The 22,877-nt window shown below is 32.3% G+C and overlaps 1 protein-coding gene across 1 annotated transcript; it reads left to right on the top strand.

The window, feature by feature from the left end:
• The first annotated feature begins 258 nt into the window (after positions 1-258).
• LOC132714754 (cysteine protease ATG4B-like) lies at positions 259-17,563 on the top strand. Its single transcript, XM_060697674.1, has 12 exons — positions 259-348; positions 3,464-3,562; positions 4,847-4,918; positions 6,100-6,198; positions 6,819-6,911; positions 7,681-7,753; positions 8,540-8,619; positions 10,804-11,051; positions 13,664-13,742; positions 14,272-14,402; positions 15,720-15,885; positions 16,679-17,563. The coding sequence occupies exons 1-12, from the start codon at positions 267-269 to the stop codon at positions 16,738-16,740; spliced, it is 1,284 nt and encodes a 427-aa protein (XP_060553657.1). The 5' UTR covers positions 259-266; the 3' UTR covers positions 16,741-17,563.
• Positions 17,564-22,877: the final 5,314 nt, after the last annotated feature.

The following is a 22,877-nucleotide window of genomic DNA, read 5'->3' as shown; positions in this document are numbered from 1 at the left end:
AAGTGTGTGTTATCATGCAATAAAATCACAGTTTGACGTTCTATATTAGACACGTGAACTTAATCATTAAACACGTAACGTAACCACTAAAATGTGACGCGCTGAAAACAAGTACGGAAACAAATCAAATTGGTGATTTTATCGCTTGATAAAATCACTGTTTATCCATTTCACAATGGCAAAGGTGTTACCATATAGACTAACAAAGAATTTGCTATACATATGTGATTTAGTACTTTAAACCTATATCATTCATTTTACGGTATATGGTACGGTACTTTTCTCTGACGCATGCGCAGAGATCTTGTTTTGATTCTGCGATGGATTACTTCGGTGACATCGCAGATGGTAAAAAAATAGTTATTTCTGTCTTTCAAGGAATGAGTGTCAATATTTTGTATTGGAGCTTGTTATATATATTTCCATATTTCAATATAATAAAACATAAACGCGGTTGATTACCTTTCAAATACAGTAGGCATTTTGGTCAAGTCGACAAAAATTAGAACAACTTTATGACTTAATTTCCGCTTAAGTCAATGAAATGACATTGTGTAGACAGAAAATAGTTTCTCCAAATTATTACTCAGCTCGTTGGTTCTTAAATTTGATAATTTAAATTAATGTTATGTAAAATTGTCCGTATTTTTATTTTTCAATATAACGTAATTCGGATGGATATATATTCGGATAGTGGAAGTTTCGCCAAACTGTTGCTTCGAAACTAAAGCTTAATGCTCCGTTTCAGGAATCTCTCTGTTTTAGGGGAATAGTAATTGTACTACCTGTAAGAAGAAAAATTCTCACGTTTTCGTTAGTAGGGGGAATTTCAGACATTTTGCTGCACACATAAATGACTAAATTATAAATGACTGACAATAATTATATTATTATTTTTCATATATTCATCATAACTTATACTATCTTTTTTTTACTTACACCGGGTAGTAGAGCTGTCATTGAATATTGCGATATTGATATATCATCGATACTCATCATCCGATACTAAGAGTGTAATGGTTTACCGGTATACAGATATATATTGCAATATGAACGGGGAAAAGAGTCAACTCGGCACGGGTCAACTCGGCACGGGTCAACTCAGCCCACTTTACAAAAATATATAGGCCTATAACGTATTTACAATGCTTTGCATGTTGTTAAGGTAAATGAATAATAAGAAATATCTTATTATTATTATGTAATTATACATTATACCTCTGCCGAAATAAAGTATATATTTAGAAAAAAGGTTATTTATTTGTCTTGCAGATTCAATAAAATTAATATAGACACAGGCACGATTATCAGACCTGGGAAGAAAAAATATGAACAGATTGATAAAATAACTTAATATTTTTTCTAATCCCAGGTCTGATACTTGTGCCTGTGAATATAGATATAATAAAAATATGTTTCCTTAGATGCATTTTGTTTGTACAGTAATTTTCAAAAACATATCAAAACAAAAACGTGTTTACTTTATAGCATAAGCTTCTAATTAATTGCAGGTGGTCACTTATCAAATTTGAATGAATGAGTCAATCATAATTATCACCTAATTAATCTAACATACACATTGATTGATAATAATAGCCCGTGACAATATGAGTCCTTTGATGTCTTTTACCCATTTTTAAAAGTGGGCCGAGTTGACCCGGGCCTAGTTGGAATAGGGCCGAGCTGACTCGGGGGCCGAGCATGTTTTAGGGCCGAGCTGACCCGGATTCTATGAACGGTACAATTTTTGGAAGACCGGTATTTTATAAAAATTATAATTTTCAATTAATTGCCTTCTTAAGTTCTAATTTCGTTCAAATTTCACATAAAATCCTTAATTGGCGAATTATATTGGCGCCAACCTAAAATAAAAATATCCGACAATTAGTACACTTAAAAGTCAGTAAGCGGCTGCATAATTTACATAAACGGCCCAGATGTGAAAGGTCACGCGCGACTATAGTTTTCTTTATCAAATTGTGTGACACTTTACTTTCTATTTATTCCTTACATTTTTATTAAGTATCTACTAAGAATATATACATATAATAATAATAATAATGTTAATCCATCTTTAAATCAAAACATAAACACAACAATACGTATTGCAATACACTTGGGCAAAATGGCAATATATTGCAATACGGTTTTTGCCGTATTGTAACACCCCTATCCGATACAATATCGATACACGCTTTCAAAATTCGAAACAAGCTAAAATTTATTTATATCTGTTAGTAAATATATACCTCTCAATCTTGCCTAATAAGAGAAACTTTTCACTTTTTTCCAGTTTTCAATGCTAACTTGAACTTTAAACTCTGTTTTCAAATGTCAGTGACAAAAATAACAGAAAAAAGACACTTTCTGTTAGTTTGTAGTATATGTCATGTCTAATACAAGCATGCATATCACCTTGATCCTAATTTAAAACACACATTTAAATGTTTTTCATTGTATCCTCAAAGCTAGTGAAAAGGCCCTGCTAGTGTTCAAACAGTGGGGCGGAGTGATCAGTGCCGAGTCTACCCTTTACCCATATACAAATAACAATAGTGACAATACTTTTGTAGTTGACTTATTGAATTGTTAGATACTTAATAGAAATTATTTACATTACCAGTAATGGATCATTTACAAGAAAATGTGTTTTTACTTCTGACTCAGACTCACTGATATTAAGATGACATTCGTTGTAAACAATATTTAAAAAAAAAAATGATGGCCACTTATTTAAGGCTAGTTTTAAACTATTTTTGGAATGCAAGTAAAACTTTCTTTTAATTTTATAATGGTTATTTATATCATTAATGACAGCTTTTCCAACAAATATTTGTTATCATAATGAAGCTTAAGATAATGGAATGAATCTAATATACACTTTTGGTTTAGACCCTGGAGTCTATTGCAGGATATTGTCATGGCAATTATACAAGTTGCTATGCTATCTTTTTGTATAAACCAGATGCAGCAGTTATATATGCATTCTATGGTAATAAAAAAACACAAAATTTATCAACAATTGTCCCAAAGGTGACAGATCATGTATGTTAGTTTAAAGCGGCATAATAAGTTGGTATTACATTGTGCTCAAAAAGGCATGATAATATAAATAGTTAAAGTATTTTTAACTACTGTTGAATCAGTTTAAATGTTTGCAGAGAAGAAAGCAGGATTTTTTTACAAATCCCTAATAAAGTAAATTTAAAAGACATAAAGACAGCAGGGTTTATTTTGTTTTACAGTTAAATTGACTTAAATGTGTACTACTAATTTAATAAAAGAATTAACATATTTTACTTTGAAAACAATGTTTTAAGAATATTTATAAACAATTAATCTTAACTAAGAATTATTTAGATTAATATTGAACTTATAATAAAATCTACACATTTTTTTACAGGATTATCAGATATTGTTTTATGTAATAAATTATTATATTTTTGTCTATCTTTTTTTCTAGTGAGTTTGACATATGAGTGTGGTCCTGTAGCCTATGATGATTTTCCAAGATCAACCGAGCCTGTGTTTATTTTAGGAGAACAGTACAGTACATTATATGGTTAGTGATAATATTTTTAAAAAATACAGCTTCATAATGAATTATATTAAAGTGAGTTAAATGACATTACATGTAAATAAATCTGAGTGTGAATAGTGGGTGTACAGACAAAAGTCAAATAAACTTCACATTTTTTTGTGTTTTTTAGCTCGACTATTCGATAAGAATAAGTAGAGCTATTGTAGTCACCCAAGCGTCGGCGTAACCACTTATGTTAAAGTATTTGTAATAGTTCAAATATTTTCAAAGTCCATTGACATATGGCTTGTTCACCATCATGACCCCAACCTGTAGACAGGAGAAGGTAACTCTATCAAGCATTTTGACAGAATTATGCCCCTTTTTCGACTTAGAATTTACGTTAAAGTTTTTGTAATAGTTACAAAATATTTTCAAAGTCCATTGACATATGGCTTTGAAACTTTGCACACTTGTTCACCATCATGACCCCAACCTGTAGACAGGAGGAGGGAACTGTATCAAGCATTTTGACAGAATGATGCCCTTTTTCGACTTAGAATTTACGTTAAAGTTTTTGTAATACCTCAAATATTTTCAAAGTCTATTGATATATTGGCTTTGAAACTTTGCACACTTGTTCACCATCATGACCCCAACCAGTAGACAGGAGGAGGTAACTCTATCAAGCACTTTGACAGAATTATGCCCCTTTTTCGACTTAGAATTTACCTTAAAGTTTCTGTAATACCTCAAATATTTTCAAAGTCCATGGTCATATGGCTTTGAAACTTTGCACACTTGTTCACCATCATCACCCCAACCTGTAAACTGGAAGAGGTAACTGTATCAAGCATTTTGTTTTTATTATCAAGCACTAAGAATAGTCGAGCGTTGCTGTCCTACCGACAGCTCTTGTTTAACTTTGTATTCTACTTCCAATGTACCATCAATAACCCTCATGACTTTCAAAAAAATTCTATCGATATCTTCTTTAAAACTTAAAAGAGTAGAGCAGTCTGTTATATTTTAAGCAGTTTTTTACATTTCATCATAAATGTTTTTTGTTCATTAGCAATTATTGGTCAAAGACCATAATAATAGTCAGCCTTTGAGAAATATATAGCTATTTAAGTTCAACTTGATGGTGAACATAATGTCTGATGTATAAGGTGAAATTGATTAGATATTGATAATGTGCAGTCCTTTTTGATTTTATTTACATGTTTAACAGTAAACACAAACATATTAATCTATTTTCATTCACAAGTTTCATATTGACAAGTTTTTTATTCAAATTTTACCCACAAAAAAAAATTATTTTAGATCTAGAAGAAATCCGTGATGATGTCAGGTCAAGACTTTGGTTTACCTACAGGAAGGGATTTCAATCCATTGGTAAGTGCATTGTGCAATAAGAAGTTTTAAAATATACATGTGACGTCTGTGTTGTGCCAAAATTTATACCACCACATTCATAACACTTATTATATAGCTTTGAATGTTTGATTTATAATGTCAGTTTTTGAGCAACTAGTATATAATGTAGTTTTATCCATTTAAGGACGTTTTCGGGAGTTTTCATATAGACATACAGGCAAAATTTAAAGTGTTCAATAGAATTTCTTTAAACTTTGCATGTTGTTAGAATATGATAAGAGAAACATTTTAAATGGAAAAAAAATTGGGGTCACCATTCTCATTTTCGAGTTATCTGCCCTGAAAAAATGTTGGAAGGAGGTCTGAAAGAGTCAATGAAATGTTAGTGTGTCTGTATTTGTAATTTCAGATTAGCATTATGAAATACCGGTAATAATGTTTATTTATATTAGGGAAGTTAATCAAAGTTCATAAAATTTTATGAAACTTGTTCAGAAATACTTATCTACTTGACCCATACATTGTAAAATTGTTTCGACACTTGTTGTTCTATAGCTATGAACACTTCATATTGGCTGATACAAACAATGCAAACAAGGGCTATCACTCTACATCTTAGCCTAGTTAATTCTAAATACTCTTGTATGTTTTTGTTTAGGTTTGTCATTATGATATATCATTGATACAATATCGATTCACAACAATAAAATTAAAACCCCATTTCTTTCATTGCTTGGAACGAAAACAATAACACCCCCCCCTTGCATAAAGATAACAGAAAACCATAATATACTTTCTTTTGGTATTTTGTGATGTATTAAACATGCTTGCATCAACCATGATAGCAGTTTATTACACATATTCAGATGTACAAGATTTTGAATTTGATACATTTTTAATATTCAGCTTTTGGTATACACATATTTATATAAAAGTTTCCATCAATGACAGGGCTTCCTATTTTTATGCACTTGAAGAAGGGAGGACATATTGCTTTGCTGCTGTGTGTCTGTTGGTCCTTCAACAGTTTCCGTTCATTTCCTTCACAGAGGTTGCACATACTGAAATACAGATTTATCATAAGAAAAGTTCTGTTTTTGGGTAGGTTGAGCAACAAGTGTTTCACAAACATCTCTTTTTGCTTTGGTATTTATTTTGTGTCTTTAATTGAAAACTATATGCCATCTTTTTTTTTCCAGGTGGAACGGGCCCAAGCTCGGACTCGGGCTGGGGTTGTATGTTACGATGTGGACAGATGATGTTAGCCCAAGCTCTTGTAGTGCGCCATTTGGGTAGAGGTAGATCTTTATATGTCTGATATGTTTGATACTGATAGCATAAGCCCCTGGTTTGCTGGTGGCAACATATTAAATTCTTGCGACCAGTGCAGACTAAGAGCAGTTAGCACATGTTAATCTTGTCTGATCATTGTGTGCACTCCTCACTGTTTAGTCACTACATATTTTAATTTGTTTCCTTCAAAATGATGAATGTTTAGTCCATATTCAAAGACAGACAAGTGCTTTTAAGATATCCAGCATGTGAAGGTTTAATAATGAAATTATTTAATTAAACTTTCCTCATCAATATTGGAAATTTCTATGTTTGGTGTTTTTGTATTTCTTCCTATACATTCAATATTAGTTACTTTATGGTAATTCAAAACAAAATTATGCGTCAAAAATGGCCTGGAAACTTATTTGTGCATTTTAACAATGTCATCAGTTTGAAATGAAATTATTTTTTTGAAAAGGTGGAGAATAATTTATAAAAATAATTGTTCGGGATTCTAAAAATGAGTCTTCAAAGATTTTTTTTAACACTTTTAGCAATGTAGTGAAACAATCAAGTTTACGCGGCTTACAGTATAGTGAAACAAGTTTAAAAATACTGATATATTTCTAATTTTGGCATGAAGGATGGAGATGGCATGGCACAGATGAAAGATACAGAAAAATATTGGACATGTTTCAAGATAAGAAGAGTTCATATTACTCCATACATCAAATAGGTAAACTCTATTGTCAGGAATGTGAACTAGTAATCTTCTCATCATTGTAAATTCAGACTTCTTTATTACTGATGGCTTTGCAAAGAGGGCTTACAGCTACATGTGAAAAAAGTCATTGACTTTATATTACCAATTGCGTTTGAATCCACATAAATGATTCTTTGACTCAGTGGTCTAAAGTATTGTATTAGTGTGATTATATTAAAACATCAAAGAGTGTCAGTTTAAATGTCACAAATGGTATTATTTTTAGCTTGTCTGTTCCGAAGAAAAAGTTGAGCTATTATAATTGGTTTGCTTCATTGTTGTCGTCATGAAAAAGCATTTAACTTTTTTTAAGTAGCCAATTATTCAAACTTTTTAAAAAGTTATCAACATGGAACTTGGAATATTTGATAATCATGACAAGGTACAGTTGTTAGACAAGGGGCATGATTCTGAAAGCTATATTGTGGAGTTATTCCCCTTTTAGACTTAAATTTTTTGTCAAAATTGCATATTGATGGATGTTGCCCTTAACAGACAAGCAATAACACCGCATGCAGAACTATTGTTTTAGATTTATTTATATCTTTTTGTTACAGATATTAATTAATTACAAATTAATTATTAATCATAATTAATTATGTTCCTAGTGATATTTTTTTTCAAGGATATTTTATGTTCTATATGAGAATAGGACAGTTGTAAATTTTGAAGTTAAAAATGAATAAACTTTGTTCAACAAGCATTTATATAGCAATCAATATCATTTGTATCATACTCAAAGCTTCAATGGGTGTATCTGAAGGGAAGAATGTCGGACAATGGTTTGGGCCAAATACTGTTGCACAAGTTTTAAAGTAAGTACATATTTGTTACAATTTTACTTTTAACTTTTATTAACATTTGTTTCTAAAATGGCATAAGTGGGCTTGTGTTGGCATCATATAGGAAAGGTCTTTGGTTTGATTCGCAGCTGATTGGTGCTTAAAATGTAATTATAGTGATGTTTTGAAGAAAAAAAACAACATTGTGGTATCCATTAAATAAATAAGGAAGATTTAACCAACATATACTTTTTTGCAGATGCACATTTTATAAATACAGTAGAACTTTGTTTAGTTGATTTTCTCGATATGTTGAAGTAAAATGAGAGTGGTTAAGTTCACCGACTTCAAATCACTTCTCAGCTGTGGCAATGAGTGAATGACATTAGGAATCTTTTTTATGTGAGGAAGATATTCCACCAGCTTATGCAATGTCAGTGGTTCCAATCTTATGCTGGCTTATGTTGGAAATAATTCGTGAAGGGGTGCTTGAGATCTTTCCCCCACTAGTAAAAGCTGGACAGTGGGGTATGGACCTTAACACTGTCAGTGTATGAAACAAACAAATAATAACCATTTTAAATAGACTAGTCATTTGAGCCCCGTCATGACAAAACCAACATAATGGGTTTGCGACCAGCATGGATCCAGACCAGCCTGCGCATCCACGCCGTCTGATCAGGATCCATGCTGTTCGCTTACAAACCCTATAACAAGTAGAGAAACTGATAGCGAACAGCAAGGATCAGGATGCGCAGGCTGGTCTTTATGTTGGTTTTGTCGTGACATGGCTCATTTAATGTTCTCTGTACATTTTAGGAAACTGGTTGTATATGATGACTGGAGCTCTCTAGTAATACATGTTGCCATGGACAACTCTATTATACAAGATGATATTAGTGAGTAGGATCATTTGTATTTATCACATAAATCGCGGCGCAGGAGTGTAATAAAGCCATTTTATAAAAACGATATTACACCAGACGATATTACACTAGTGTAATAACACTTTGACTTTACGTGATTTGCGCTATAAACATAGCGTTAAGCACGCTAATGTTAGCGTTACACTATAGGTGCGTCAAAAAAAAAATTACTTGTTAACAGTTTACGGTTCTTATTATCCCCCGCCGATGGAATTGGGAGGGGGATATAGTTTTGGCGTCGTCCGTCCATCCGTCCGTCCGAATTTCGTTTCCGGAGTAGTTCTCTGCAACTACTGGCTGGAATTCAACGAAACTTTATGGGAATCATCAATATTTATGGGAACCTTCAATATCAAGAGGGGATGCGCATATCGTCAGCTTGTTCCGGTCCGACACTTTAACTCAGAGTTATGGCAAGTGATTAGTTATGCAGTATGCATATAGAGTAAAAATCGTTTCCGCGCTACTTCTCTGCAACTACTGGCTTGAATTCAATGAAACTTTATTGGAACCTTCAATACCAAGAGGAGATGCGCATATCGTCGCTTTGTTTGGGTCAGACATTTCAACTCAGAGTTATGGCCCTTGATTAGTTATGCAGTATGCATATAGAAAAATATTTGTTTCTGCGCTACTTCTCTGCAACTACTGGCTGGAATTCAATGAAACTTTATTGGAACCTTCAGTACCAAGAGGAGATGGGCATATCGTCGCCTTGTTCGGATCAGACATTTTAACTTTGAGTTATGGCCCTTGATAACTTATGCAGTATACAACCAGAGCAATAATCGTTTCCGTGCTTCTTCTCTGTAACAATTGGCTGGAATTCAATGAAACTTTATTGGATACGAAGAGGAGATGTGCATATAGTCGCCTTGTTCCGGTCAGACACTTATAACTCAGATTTATGGCCCTTGATTACTTATGCAGTATGCATACATCTCATTGGCATTTCCAGATATTACTATTTAACACAGAGTTATGGCTCTGTTATTGTCCTGAATATTTATCAAGTTCAAAGAATATTACTGTTTATGCCATGATAAATATATAAATAAAGCCTTATGTCTTCAGTTGTTGTGTTAGTAATAACCAGTACTCGGCGGGGGATATAAATTCAACGAATTTGCTTGTTTTATATATGTGATAAAAAGAATATTATATTCGTGTAGATTCAATACTAAATTTATTGAACTTGTTGAATAAAACAATATTTTGCTTGCCAGAGGCTCGCATAATATGATTTAATTCAACTTGTTCAATAAATTTAGTATTAAACCTACACTTGTTCAACATCCTCTATGTGCCGAATTAAGATTTTAAATCATATTTAACTGATAAAGGAACTTCTTTGACTAAGTGGTTAAGGTCACTGACTTTCCAAACCACTTGTCACAGCTGTAGTTACAAATTTTACCATTGATTTTGAAGTATTCTAAGAGAATGCTATCCAGTTACATGAAGGTCGACAGATTTACACTGGTATTTTCTCATGTCTAAAATAATGCATGAAGGTATTTATGAGGTCTTTCATGATGAAAAGCTGGAAAATTGCCTTATCACCTATAAAGACGTTTTCGGGAGTTTTCATATAGATATATAGGCAAAATTAAACTCTTCAATAGAATTTTTTTAAAATTGGCATGCTGTTAAAATATGATGACAGAAACATTTTAAGCGGGGAAAAAAATTGGGGTCAAAACCAAAGTGATGTTTTTACTGGTTGCATTTTATTTTGGAACATCATTTATGCACCTGTTATGGACTGCTTATGGTTGTATTGCCATGTAATGTTCTGTAGACATTTGAAATGCTTAACTGTATCATCATTATTCAAATATTTCTTAAAAACTGTAGCCTAATGAATATTCATGACCAATTAACTATTTATTAACAATGATTGCTTATTCACAGATGGTAATTTAGCATGAAAATAAATATGCATTAGAAAAAAATTGTCTATTTATATTGTGACAGGACATCTTTTGCATATGTACATCACCAAAATTTCAAATTTAAACATGGGGGATTTATTATGTCAAACCTAATGGCAGTGATATTAGCAAATATGAATTTGGTTAAGGTAAATCTTTGTACTATGTATCATAACACTCAAATTACACTCTGCTATAATTCTCTTATTTCTTTTCTTTGTAGAATGTTTGTGCAAATGTAAACATGGTGATGATCGTGATAAATGTGAAATACGCAAGTCAATGAAAGCAGAAAGTAGAGCAAGAGAACATGACTTTATAAATTATAGTTCTAGTGACGGTAGTGACACGTCAGTTCACACTGTAACTAGGCCTGATGTGGACCCTTCTATATGGAAACCTTTATTATTAATCATTCCCCTAAGATTAGGACTAACTGATACTAATGTTGTATATGTTGAAAGTTTAAAGGTAAGTTGATTCTTTTTGTAATTACCCTGTCCCCCCAGAAATATTTCAGCAGAGCATTTAGTTATTGAATTGTCTTTTGTTCTATGTTTATATCACACTTAGTTGAATGCCCATTAAGCTTGGGAAAAAATCTTATCATTTATATAACTGTATTCAATTAACCTGAGCCATCGTTTGCAATTTGGCAATTACTATACTTACAGTGATTAGCTAATGTTTGTAGGTAATTAAAACTTTTATACCTTACATGGTGAGGCTTTATATAAACATGCTCTTTCCCAATGTCACCTCAGGTCAGATATCCAGACACATTCTCAATGGCAAATATGCTTATTTTTTTCCCAATCTTTAAAAGAAATCCCAATTAAACTGATATTCTTGATATGTAAAATGACAAAATTGCTGAAGTTCATTCCGGTATAATATCAGACAAATGTTTTCACACATTTCATTGACAAATTTTAATGTAATTTCTATGCTTTGAATGATATTTGCGCTGGTTAGAAAAAACAGTTTTGCGCAATTCAAAATGCTTTGCCAAATGTGCATGAAGGAGGTTTCAAAAGGTCCTAAAAAAATTTCCCAATTAAGCAATTTTATGATGTAAAATTTTCCAGACCAGGCAAGGTACTTTCACAGAGCCTGTAATAAGATAACCTTCTTCAAGATCACTGAAGCTGAAAATATATTTCTCTATGTATCTATAAAAAGGCTATGTTTTTACCTTTGAAAAATTGATTTAAAAAAGCAGCCATTGTTGATACTTTGTTTATGGTAGTGGTTTCATTTAAATCAGGAATTAAAATAAATTAAGTAGATTTATTTTATAATTAAACTTAAAGGCATCATTAAATAGTAATTGTTATATTAAATCACATTAAATTTATTAGGAGATAAGCTATTTATTATGCCCCCACTTCAAAGAAGAGGGGATATATTGCTTTGCATTTGCCGGTCCGTAGGGCGTAGACCAAATGGTTTCCGAGTGATAACAAAAGAACCCTTAGGCCTAGGAACTTCAAACTTGGTATGGTGATTGGTCATGACCAGTAGATGACCTGTTGATTTTTGGGTCAAGGGGTCAAAGGTCAAGGTCACATTGATCTTTGTAGGTAAAAACGGTTTCCAATCAATAACTAATGAATGCTTAGGCCTAGGAACTTCAAACTTGGTATGGTGATTAGTCATGACCAGTAGATGACCCCTATTGATTTTGGGGTCAAGGGGTCAAAGGTCAAGGTCACATTGACCTGGTAGATAAAAACGGTTTCCGATCAATAACTAAAGAATGCTTAGGCCTAGGAACTTTAAATTCAAACTTGGTATGATGATTGGTCATGACCAGTAGATGACCCCTATTGATTTTGGGATCAAGGGGTCAAAGGTCAAGGTCAGATTGACCTTGTAGGTAAAAACGGTTTCCGATCAATAACTAGAGAACGCTTAGGTCTAGGAACTTCAACTTTATATGATGATTGGTCATGACCAGTAGATGACCCCTATTGATTTTGGGGTCAAAGGTCAAGGTCACATTGACCTTGTAAGTAAAAACGGTTTCCGATCAATAACTAAAGAACACTTAGGCCTAGGAACTTATATGATGATTGGTCATGACCAGTAGATGACCCCTATTGATTTTGGGGTCAAGGAGTCAGTGTCAAATTGATCTTGTACTTTAAGATGATTTCTGACCAATAACTCAACAACTCAAGTTGCCTTGGTTGATATATTTATATTAAACTAAAAATGTGTTTGGTATACACATTTGAAGGTCTTATAAATGTAATATAACAACTTGGCTGAGGCCTACATGATTCATAAAATTTATGCATATTTTATTTGGTAAGATTTGTAATAACTTGGGGCGTCCGTGGCCGAGTGGTTAAGGTCGTTGACTTTAAACCACTTGCCCCTCAACGCTGTGGGTTCGAGTCCCGACAGGGACTTTGGATTCTTTCATGTGAGGAAGCTATCCAGCTAGCTTACGGAACGTCGGTGGTTCTACTCAGGTGCCCGTTCGTGCCTGAAATAATGCACGGAAGGGCACCTGAGGTCTTCCTCCACCAGTAAAGCTGGAACGTCGCGATATGACCTATACTGTGTCGATGTGACGTAAAACCCAAAACAAAACAAAAAAAATTTGTAATAACTTAAATTGCTGCACACAACCTATGGGGTCACAATAATTATTACCTTGTGACTAGTCATCAACAAGTAGATTACCCTTATTAATTTTTTGTTCACTGGGTCAGAAGTCCTGCATAATAACCTGATCACATGACTAATTGGCTGCCCATAGGAGGCATACATGTTTTACAAACATATCTTGTTATAATCTTATTTTTGGTTCCCAAAGACTGGTTCCTTGAGCTGGACTCGGTATTTTGTTGATAAACATGACCATTATAATGGTTCAAATTTGTCATCGCTGAAGTAATATTAATTTTCCATATGTAAGATCTTATATCATTTGAAAATACATTTCTAAGTGAGACTGTTGCTTAAGAATAATGCAAATCTCACGCACATGAATGTAAATGATAAAAAAGATGAAGGTTGGATCATGTTAACTTCTTAAGCATTTGTATCTTATATATTTTTACATATTACAGAAATGTTTAAGTTTGAAGCAGAGTGTTGGCATGATAGGAGGAAAACCAAATCATGCTCATTGGTTTATTGGATTTGTAGGTAAGTTAACTTAAGAATTTTGTTTATATAGCATTGTTCTCGTCGGATAAAGCTGCATGCCTTCAGATGAGACAATTACGAGAAAATCAACTTTGAGAAAAATTAACTAAGAATTTAAGAAAAGTAAAAATATTCACAATTCATGATATACGAATGATTGATTTTGCAGTATTTATATTTCTACTGTGTAACTAACATAGTAAGGGGTATTTTTACATGTTTTGACCTCTATTTGGTAATTAACTTAGATTGAAATTTCTTTGTTCACTTGAAAATATTTTTTGATACATTTTCATATAAATTAGCATGAATCTGGAGGTGTGCTGCTTAAATAGAATTTTTAGGTTAAAATAGGTATGTTAATAATAGATGATATGTGCCTATTAATAATATTGATGTCCCCTTTGTAAGTAATTATGACATAGAGTACATCAAGTATTAACAGCTGAGAAGATAACAATCTAAATTATATTTATCGAAAAAGTCTATGTACAGAAATTGGTAATATTTTGTAATTGATCATGTACAGGTGATGAGCTAGTGTATCTTGATCCACATACAACACAGGTGTTTGAGGAACAAGGAGCTAGAGATGAGTCTTTCCACTGTCAGCATGCTAGTAGAATGAAAATACTCGACCTTGATCCTTCCATTGCATTGGTAGGTATTTTAGTTTTTAGCTTGACTAATCGAAGAATATGGAGAGCTTTTGTTCTCACCCAGGCGTTGGTGTCATATCAGCATCACACTTTGGACAAGTTGCACCCAAAAAACAAATTTTAAAGGAATGAGTTGAAACTTCATACAGTTATTTGGGAGCCAGGGTTCGACACTAATGGGGTCCCAGGATTCCTAGGATCCCAAAAGTCTGAAGGAATCCCTGTGGTTCCTAGCTGGTGATTCAATTGGGATCCCTGAAAAATTGCTGGGTAATTTGAAATATTTTCTGAATAATTAGCATAAAATTTCAAATAATCAAGAAAAGTCATGTCAATAAAGATTGACACAACTGTTAGGTTCAAGAAAGAAAAGAAAATCATGCTGGTAAAATTTACACCTTTGAATCATGTATGCTATATTCTTTCTTGGTACGGTCAGCCTGTCAACTCATTTACAATATATATGATATTAAAATGTTTCAAAGATGTTTTGGCTAAAGAAACATTCTTGAATAAATTTTTATCATACATTGACTGCATAATATTGAGGTGTAAAAATCAAAAAAATAAATGTAATTATCGGACAATTATTGCACAAGTGGTGTATGCTTAAACATGCTGATTGGCATTGATGGCTTTTGCTATGAAACAGTTTTTCATAAGTTAAGTTTATTAAATTTTTCATATATTATCCAGTGTTCATTAGGGATGTTTTAAAAAAAATTCTCCCAATTTTTGACGAAAACTCAATAGTCTGGAACTGTTTCTGTCTCCCTACAGAAATGTTTAAAAAAGTAAAATCAATAAACAGAATAAAAAATTATCCTTACTTTTAAGTATGGGATCCTATGGCCAAAACAGTTAAGTGTCAAACCCTGAGAGCATGTTAGGAGGTCATTTCAAAGGCCCATACCTAACATTGATTTTTAACAGAATTATGGCCCTTTTTGAACTTTAAAAACTTAACATTATCTTAACTCTTGTTTCACTTTCAAGCACTGGATAGTCCAGCACTTTGTCTTATCAACAATTTTTTTCTCAAAACATTGATTCAATTTAGAGCTATATACATGTAGTATCATAAATGATTTTGATAGAGCAGAAATAAAATGGTAAACTTTCATTGAGGTTTACCACACTTAATATCTGAAATGGTCTTGTCCATCTTTTAATCTTGACCAAACCATTCACTATATTTAAAGCAGATTAAAAGATATGACTGACTGAATATTGAACTGTGCAGATTCCATTTCAGATGGCACAGTTGTGTCGTCTTATCTTGGTAAGTTTTTTATAAACTTTATTTATTTTGTTGCAGGGTTTTTATTGTGGAACAGAAGCCGAATTTGACGATTTGTGTTCAAGTTTACAGAAATATGTTACTAGTAGAAAAACATCTGCAATGTTCGAGCTGCACAAAGAGCGACCGTTACATTGGCCCCCATACGAGCCGTATACTGCCAGAGTTTCTTTAAATACAAAAGGTAACTATATAATGTGTTGCTATTAATAGATGATACAATGCCGAGAAAACACTTTCTTGTTGATTGTTAGTGTTAACTCCCACCATTAAAATCAGAATGTGGATACGGAAATGATGTCTGACTCTCGATGTTCAATTTATATAATTCACATAAATATTACAGTTAGCAATGGCAATAGTCTCTAGTGGATATTCTATGTTTGTATAAAGCAAATGACATCAAATAAAAAATATATGCATGGCTGTGCAATACCATTTTTAAGAAGTTACAAAAGTGGCAAGGGTATTTGATAGATAAATTTATGAAAGTTATTAAATAGGTCAACATATCAATTAATTTCATTTCTTTCATTTCTTGTCTGGAATTATGATTTTGGGTAAAGTATCTTTATTGCAGACATTTATTAAAATGTATGAAATTCATACTAAATATGTCTAATTTGATCAGGAGAATGGATAAACTATGTTTGGGAAGCTGCATTCCCTATTACTGGTCTAGTTGCTTTGGTATTTTGAACTATTTTCTTTAAAAAAAAAAGCCAGATTTTCTTTTACTGACGCTATGAATTCATACAATGTTTTGAGTTTAAAACGTGACATGTCACCTCTGTGCTTACTCAAAACATGTTTATTTTACATTTAAAAAGAGACCTAATAGCAATTGTCATTATCTTCAATACAGGGGAGATCAGTATTTAATCTTATTGAGTTTGTGTCCCTTTAATTTGATAAAAACTGTTATGTTTCGTGTTTTGTTATTACATTATTAGGTTCTATATATTGTATGTTTTCAGAGTTTGCTGTTGTAGAGAAACAATCTTGTGATAGTGATGAAGATTTTGAACTAGTTGGGTAGCTTATTGCCAAAGATTTACGTGGGGTAAAAACGAAGACAATTGTTACGGCGAAAAATGAACAGTCTCCACTATTATTATCTAGTGTTGATGTGATTGATATACTGCTATCAGGTGTTAAGATATTAATAGCTTTGTTTAATGGAAAACTGTTTGAATCATTATAAACTCCATTACTCTTATTTAGTGCTTGCATGTATATATATATTATATATAAGTGCTGGCATGAAAAATTTTATTTGATGAAAGAAATAAACGATCGAGGGAATCAACCAAGAAACTTCTCTACTGCTTGGTTATCTATATTTAGTGCATGCTTGAACGATTTATTTGATGAAAGAAAGAAATTATCAAGGGGAGTCAATCAAGAAAATACATGTCCTTTGTTGGAATATGCCAAGATTTACTATAATCTACATGTTTAGGTCCAACAAAGATTTAAGGCGGAAAAAAATAAACTGAAGATATACTAAAGCTAAAAAAAAGGAATTAAACAGTGTTTTATTTTAGCTCACTTGTCACAAAGTGACATGGTGAGCTTTTGTGATCGCTTTTAGTCCGGCATCTGTCAGTCTGAATTACTTTGAACGACATCTCCTCATAAACCGCTGAGCCAATTTCATTCAAACTTCACAGGAATGAATTTTTTTCCAAGCAGAACTCTGGTTGCCATGTCAACCGAAAGAAAAAACTTAAAAAATATCTTGTTTTAGAAAACCGAAAGAACTAGAGCTTAAATATTTGGCATGAAACATCATCTAGTAAGTGTCTTCCAAGTTTGTTCAAATAAAAACCCTGGGGTAAATTTAGCCGACCCAGGGGGTCATTGATTTTCCTTATCTGTATATAGTAAAAACTTAAAAAATCTTCTTTTAAAAACCCCAAAGAGCTAAAGCTAAGATATTTAGCATGAAACATCTTCTAATGGGTGTCTACCAAGTTTGTTCAAATAAAAGTCCTGGAGTCAAAATTGGCCCCTCCGAGGGGGGAGGGTCATTGTTTTTTCCTATATGTATATTGTTAAAACTTAAATCTTCTTATAAAAACCCCAAAGAGCTAGAGCTCTGATATTTATCATGAAACATCTTCTAATGGGTGTCTACCAAGTTTGTTCAAATAAAAGCCTGTGGTTTAAAATTGGCCTTGGGCCAGGGGTCTATATACAGGTGAGCGATTTCAGAGCAATCACGGCCGTCTTGTTTTAATGAGTATAAATGTGATGATGATTTGTGAAAGTATGCATTCTCTCAAAGGAAATAATTTGATAATATTTGATCAAAGTCAACAAAATATTCTATTGCTTGTTTTGTGTAAAACAGTGGAAGGTGTTGCAATTGTGTACATGTAGCAGTCGTTGTTTATCTGCTTTTGTGACTACAATAAGTGTTGCATTACAAACAGTGATGTTGTTGTTTTATTCTAAAATATGTGATATCTTTTAATCAATTTGAATTATTTAACTTGTAAATGTGTAAACAATGTATAGTTGTATAGCATGTATAAATGTGTTATTTGAATCCATTTATGTTTGTCAGTCAATAACTATTGTTTTAGGGTTATCATTAGGAGGTGGCTGAAGGTCAAAATGTCTGTCTCAAATGTATTCTGGGCTGCATCAAAACTTAGAAAAAACGCTCTTTTGTTGTATGTGTGATAAATCCAATAAATTACCTTAAATTCAAAACAGACTGTCTCAGAATATATTGGTATGATGGCCATTTGTTTGTTTTGTATGTAAGATCAAAATATATTTCCTAGAGTGAACACCAAATGTAATATTTTTGAGAAAATGTTAGAGCTGGGGTTCACAAATGAAAAATAATTTGATCGTACATACAAAACAAACACATTTTAAGTATTATTCTTTCATCAGCATTTAACTGTGAAAAATATATTGTATAATTTTACTGTCCACTTTTTTTAAAAGCATGTTATACAACTTGTTGAAGATTTCTATGTGGCTCTCTATTTAGGTTGTTTTGGTGTTACAGGCTTACAGATTAATGGTAACTGGCTATTTATAAGTTTTCATTTTGGAGGATATTCTTCTTTCTAATAAGTTAAGACTGGATGTAACAGTCTGTATCTGTAATAATAGAAATGTTCTTCAGTCAAAAAAACCAAAACATTTTTGATTGTGATGAACTTACAGGTTGTCAAACAACTAAATTGAAACTATTGCACACTTGTTATGATTGAGTACTAGAGATATTCAGTATATGAGATTGATTATTGATAGAAGTGGATTATACACTGTATAAACTTTTGTTTATCCCTTATATTATTGTTTAAAGTAGAATTATATATTTAACAGAAGAATATGTTACTATTAAAAATAGAGAAACATCTGCATAATTATGCAATTGTGTTTTGTGCAGTATTACATCATTTAACAATATTACATGTCGGGGTTCTATAAAATAGGTCAATTTGAAAGAAGTATAAAATAGGTCAATTTAAAAGAAGTATCATTTATTAAACTCTAGCTTCCATGTATAATTAGAAGCAGATTAAGTGAGAGATGCTGCAGTCATGGACAGACCAGATAAAACTGGATTATTTTCAACTTTTTTGCTTCTAGGGGTCCTTCGTTTCTAGGTGGTTTTATTTACATATTTAAATATTCATGGCATGCAAAACTCCAAGCAATTAGATATAGTCAATATGTTGGGGAATTATTTTTTCAAATATGAAAGGTGTAATAATCAACTTCTTGTGATGAAAACATGAGGTGCTTTTAGTGTTGTTCTTGTACATTATACTATTACATGACATTTGTTTTTCCCAATCTAGATGTGTATTATTGGTGAACTTTTCGGTGATTATATTGGGTTGGATTTATTTCAACATTGCTGTAACAAAACATTTACTCTTACACATATATTTGTCATTTTCATTTGTTAATTTTAAAGCCTAGGCACATGATTTTGTTTGATTGACATGCGTTTAACAAAATAATAAATATGAAAGTGCTTTATTGTTTTGTTATAAATATAATTATTAAAGAGTCCATTTGCTGTTTCAATGTTGGCCTGAGTGACAGATTGATTGATTGATGGATTAATTGATTGATTTAAATTCTTTGGTTTAAGCTACATGATACCAGATGTTACAAGATGGCAATGCATTATACATAGGATACATGTTCTATAACTCTAACATATACATAGCAAGTACTGCTCTAAGAGTTGTTTCCCTTATTACTCGTGCAATATGATACTACATAGCATTTGCTAATGTGCAATCTGTTACTTTATCTTTTGCTATTACCTCACATGATTTATTTTCTATATGTATATACTAGACTTGTGTGACGTCAAAGTGTAACCAGTCCGTATTCTGTAACATCGTTTTCCCCACACACTCTTACTGCAAGTGTTATAAGGATTATAGTCTATAATTACAATATGATACAGTATGAATGTTCGTACAACCCTTCAAGATTGTCTCTGTAATTGATTGTTGTATTCAGGTTGATATATGGGACACGTTTTTTCTGTCTGGATTCTGAAACTGTTGTCATTGTAAAAACATTTTTATCCCCCGCCGAAAATTTTCGGCGGAGGATATAGTAATAGTCTCCGTCCGTCCGTCCGACCTTCCGTCCTTCCGTCCGTCCGTCCGAAATTTTTGTCCGGAGCATATCTCTAAAAGTATTTGAGTTATCAACTTGAAACTTCATAGGTGGATAGACCTCATTGAGGAGGAGTGCAGTGCACAAGAATGATAACTCTACCTTGCATGATTTTTGAGTTATTGCCCTTTGTTATTTTTCAAATTTTTGTCCAGAGCATTACTCCAAAAGCCTATGAGATATTAACATGAAACTTCATAGGTGCATAGATCTCACTCAGGAGGTGTGCAATGCACAAGAATGATAACTCTTCCTTTCATAATTTTTGAGTTATTGCCCTTTGTTATTTTTCATACCTAATTTTTCACCTGAGTGGAGCATAACTCAAAAAGTGTTTGAGATATCAACATGAAATGTCATAGAAGGATAGATCTTATTGAGGAGAAATGTTGTGCACAAGAATGATAACTCTTCCCTATACAATTTTTGAGTTATTGCCCTTTGTTGTTTTTTTCATGCTATTTTGTCCAGAGCTTATCTGAAAAAGTATTTGAGGTATCATCTTGAAACTTCATAGGTGGATGGATCTCATTGAGGAGGAATGCAGTGCTAAAGAATGATAACTCTGCCCTGCATTATTTTTGAGTTTATTGCCTTTGTTATTTTTCAAAATTAATTTTTGTCCAGAGCATAACTCAAAAAGCCTTTGAGATATCAAAATGAAACTTCACAGGTGCATAGATCTCACTCAGGAGGTGTGCACTGCACAAGAATGATAACTGTACCTTTTATAATTTTTGAGTTATTGCCCTTTGTTATTTTTTCATACTTAATTTTTCAATTCAATTTTTTCTCTCAAAAAGTATTTGAAGTATCAACTTGAAAACTTCATAGGTGGATAGATTTTACTGAGGAGGGATGCAGCACACAAGGATGATAACCTACCCTGCATTATTTTTCAGTTATTGCCCTTTGTTATTTTCAGCCATCAGTATTCACATAGGTTTCAAATCTGTAATCACTATAGCCATCAGTTTTCATTACCAAAAGACCTCTTAAAATGGAATTATTCTGCTCTACTACATATACATTCTTCCAATGAGCAAACACATTCGGCGGGGGATGGCCATGTTGACATGGCTCTTGTTGTCATTGTAAAAATGTTTTCAGTTAATCAAAAGGCAACTCGACATCATAAGGTATGTTTCCGTTCTGTTTCACAAGTTACAGACGCTATAGCTGGACAGTATGGTATCTAAATCCTTCCACATCCCTTGTTCCATCAATCTACTTCACCTTTACCAAAACTTTTCACAGTATTATACAATTATATACTGTTACTCACAAACCTTTGTTATTTATGTTATTACCTCGAACAAATACTTCATTGGGCCATTGATTTTAACTTTGAAAAAGCACTGATACCTATGTAACAGTTCAAACGTTTTATTCAAATGGCACACTTGAATTAACAGTACGAATAACTCCCATTGGCTTATGGGAAATACACATTACAAAAATATTGAGGATACTGTATATAACGCATGTGCTACATTTGTACATTTTTGTTACGACAAACACAATGAATAATAAACTTCTTTTGAAAATATTTTTTAAAAAATCGACAAAAAGTTTAGATAACGTTTCACAAAAGGTTTGAATGATTTTGTTCTATGACCTACTTACGATTTCAATATGTAATTAAAATGTTGTAATTTTTATTTTGTTTGATTTTTATAAGAAAATGAATATTTCAGTAGAATGCAAATATTTAAAGTAACGTTATGTCACAATGTAAGTTCTTCTTGAGGTTTTTATTGATTTCTTGTGAATAAAACATTAATGACTTTTTGCAGACTGTTAAATTTATTATCTTTTATTGGCACCAAACTTACCTAGATTTGTATTTAGTTCAATAGAATTGCGTAATGAAATATTTACTTTTAAAAAATGCATGCTAATTGTTTTGGATCTCTGCCGACACAATTGGTTTTTAGAATTGTATACACAGAAAACGCCTAGAGTTCTTTTTGCTGTATCATGTAAAATTATCGTATATACAAATGTAGAATTCTAAAGTAACAATACGAGGGGCATATTTAAATTAGCGGCAACAACTCAATTGAACCATGATTTGCGCGTGAAAGTACATATGAATTGTATAATATACCGTTGGAAAGATAATTGAGTTTTCTAACCAACAGTCTATTTTCGCACGATTTGCACGTGCAATAAAAATTTTAATAGGTCATTTAAATACATATGGTTTTGTATATGGTTTTGGATACTGGTTGATTTGAGTAGAACTAATGTTAAAGGGACTCCACTGAGGTTTAAAAGCCTAAAAACATAACATTTGAATTTCTTACATAAATAAGCTTGGGCACTTTTAACAAAATTATATGCAGAAATAGTTAAGAAGTATACTTTGAAATTAATTGAAAATCGTATTTTTATGCTTTTCTTAGCCCGATTTGAATGAAAAGCGTTTAAACGCTTTTCATTTTGGGTCATTTTTTACAATTTGAATAATTATTCTGGAAAAACGAAGTGCGCAAATGATCT

This window comes from Ruditapes philippinarum, unplaced genomic scaffold, assembly GCF_026571515.1.
Source record: "Ruditapes philippinarum isolate M1 unplaced genomic scaffold, ASM2657151v2 ctg10243_1_1_1_1, whole genome shotgun sequence".
Taxonomy (NCBI): Eukaryota; Metazoa; Mollusca; class Bivalvia; order Venerida; family Veneridae; genus Ruditapes; species Ruditapes philippinarum.
This window is presented reverse-complemented; position numbering and strand designations above follow the sequence as displayed.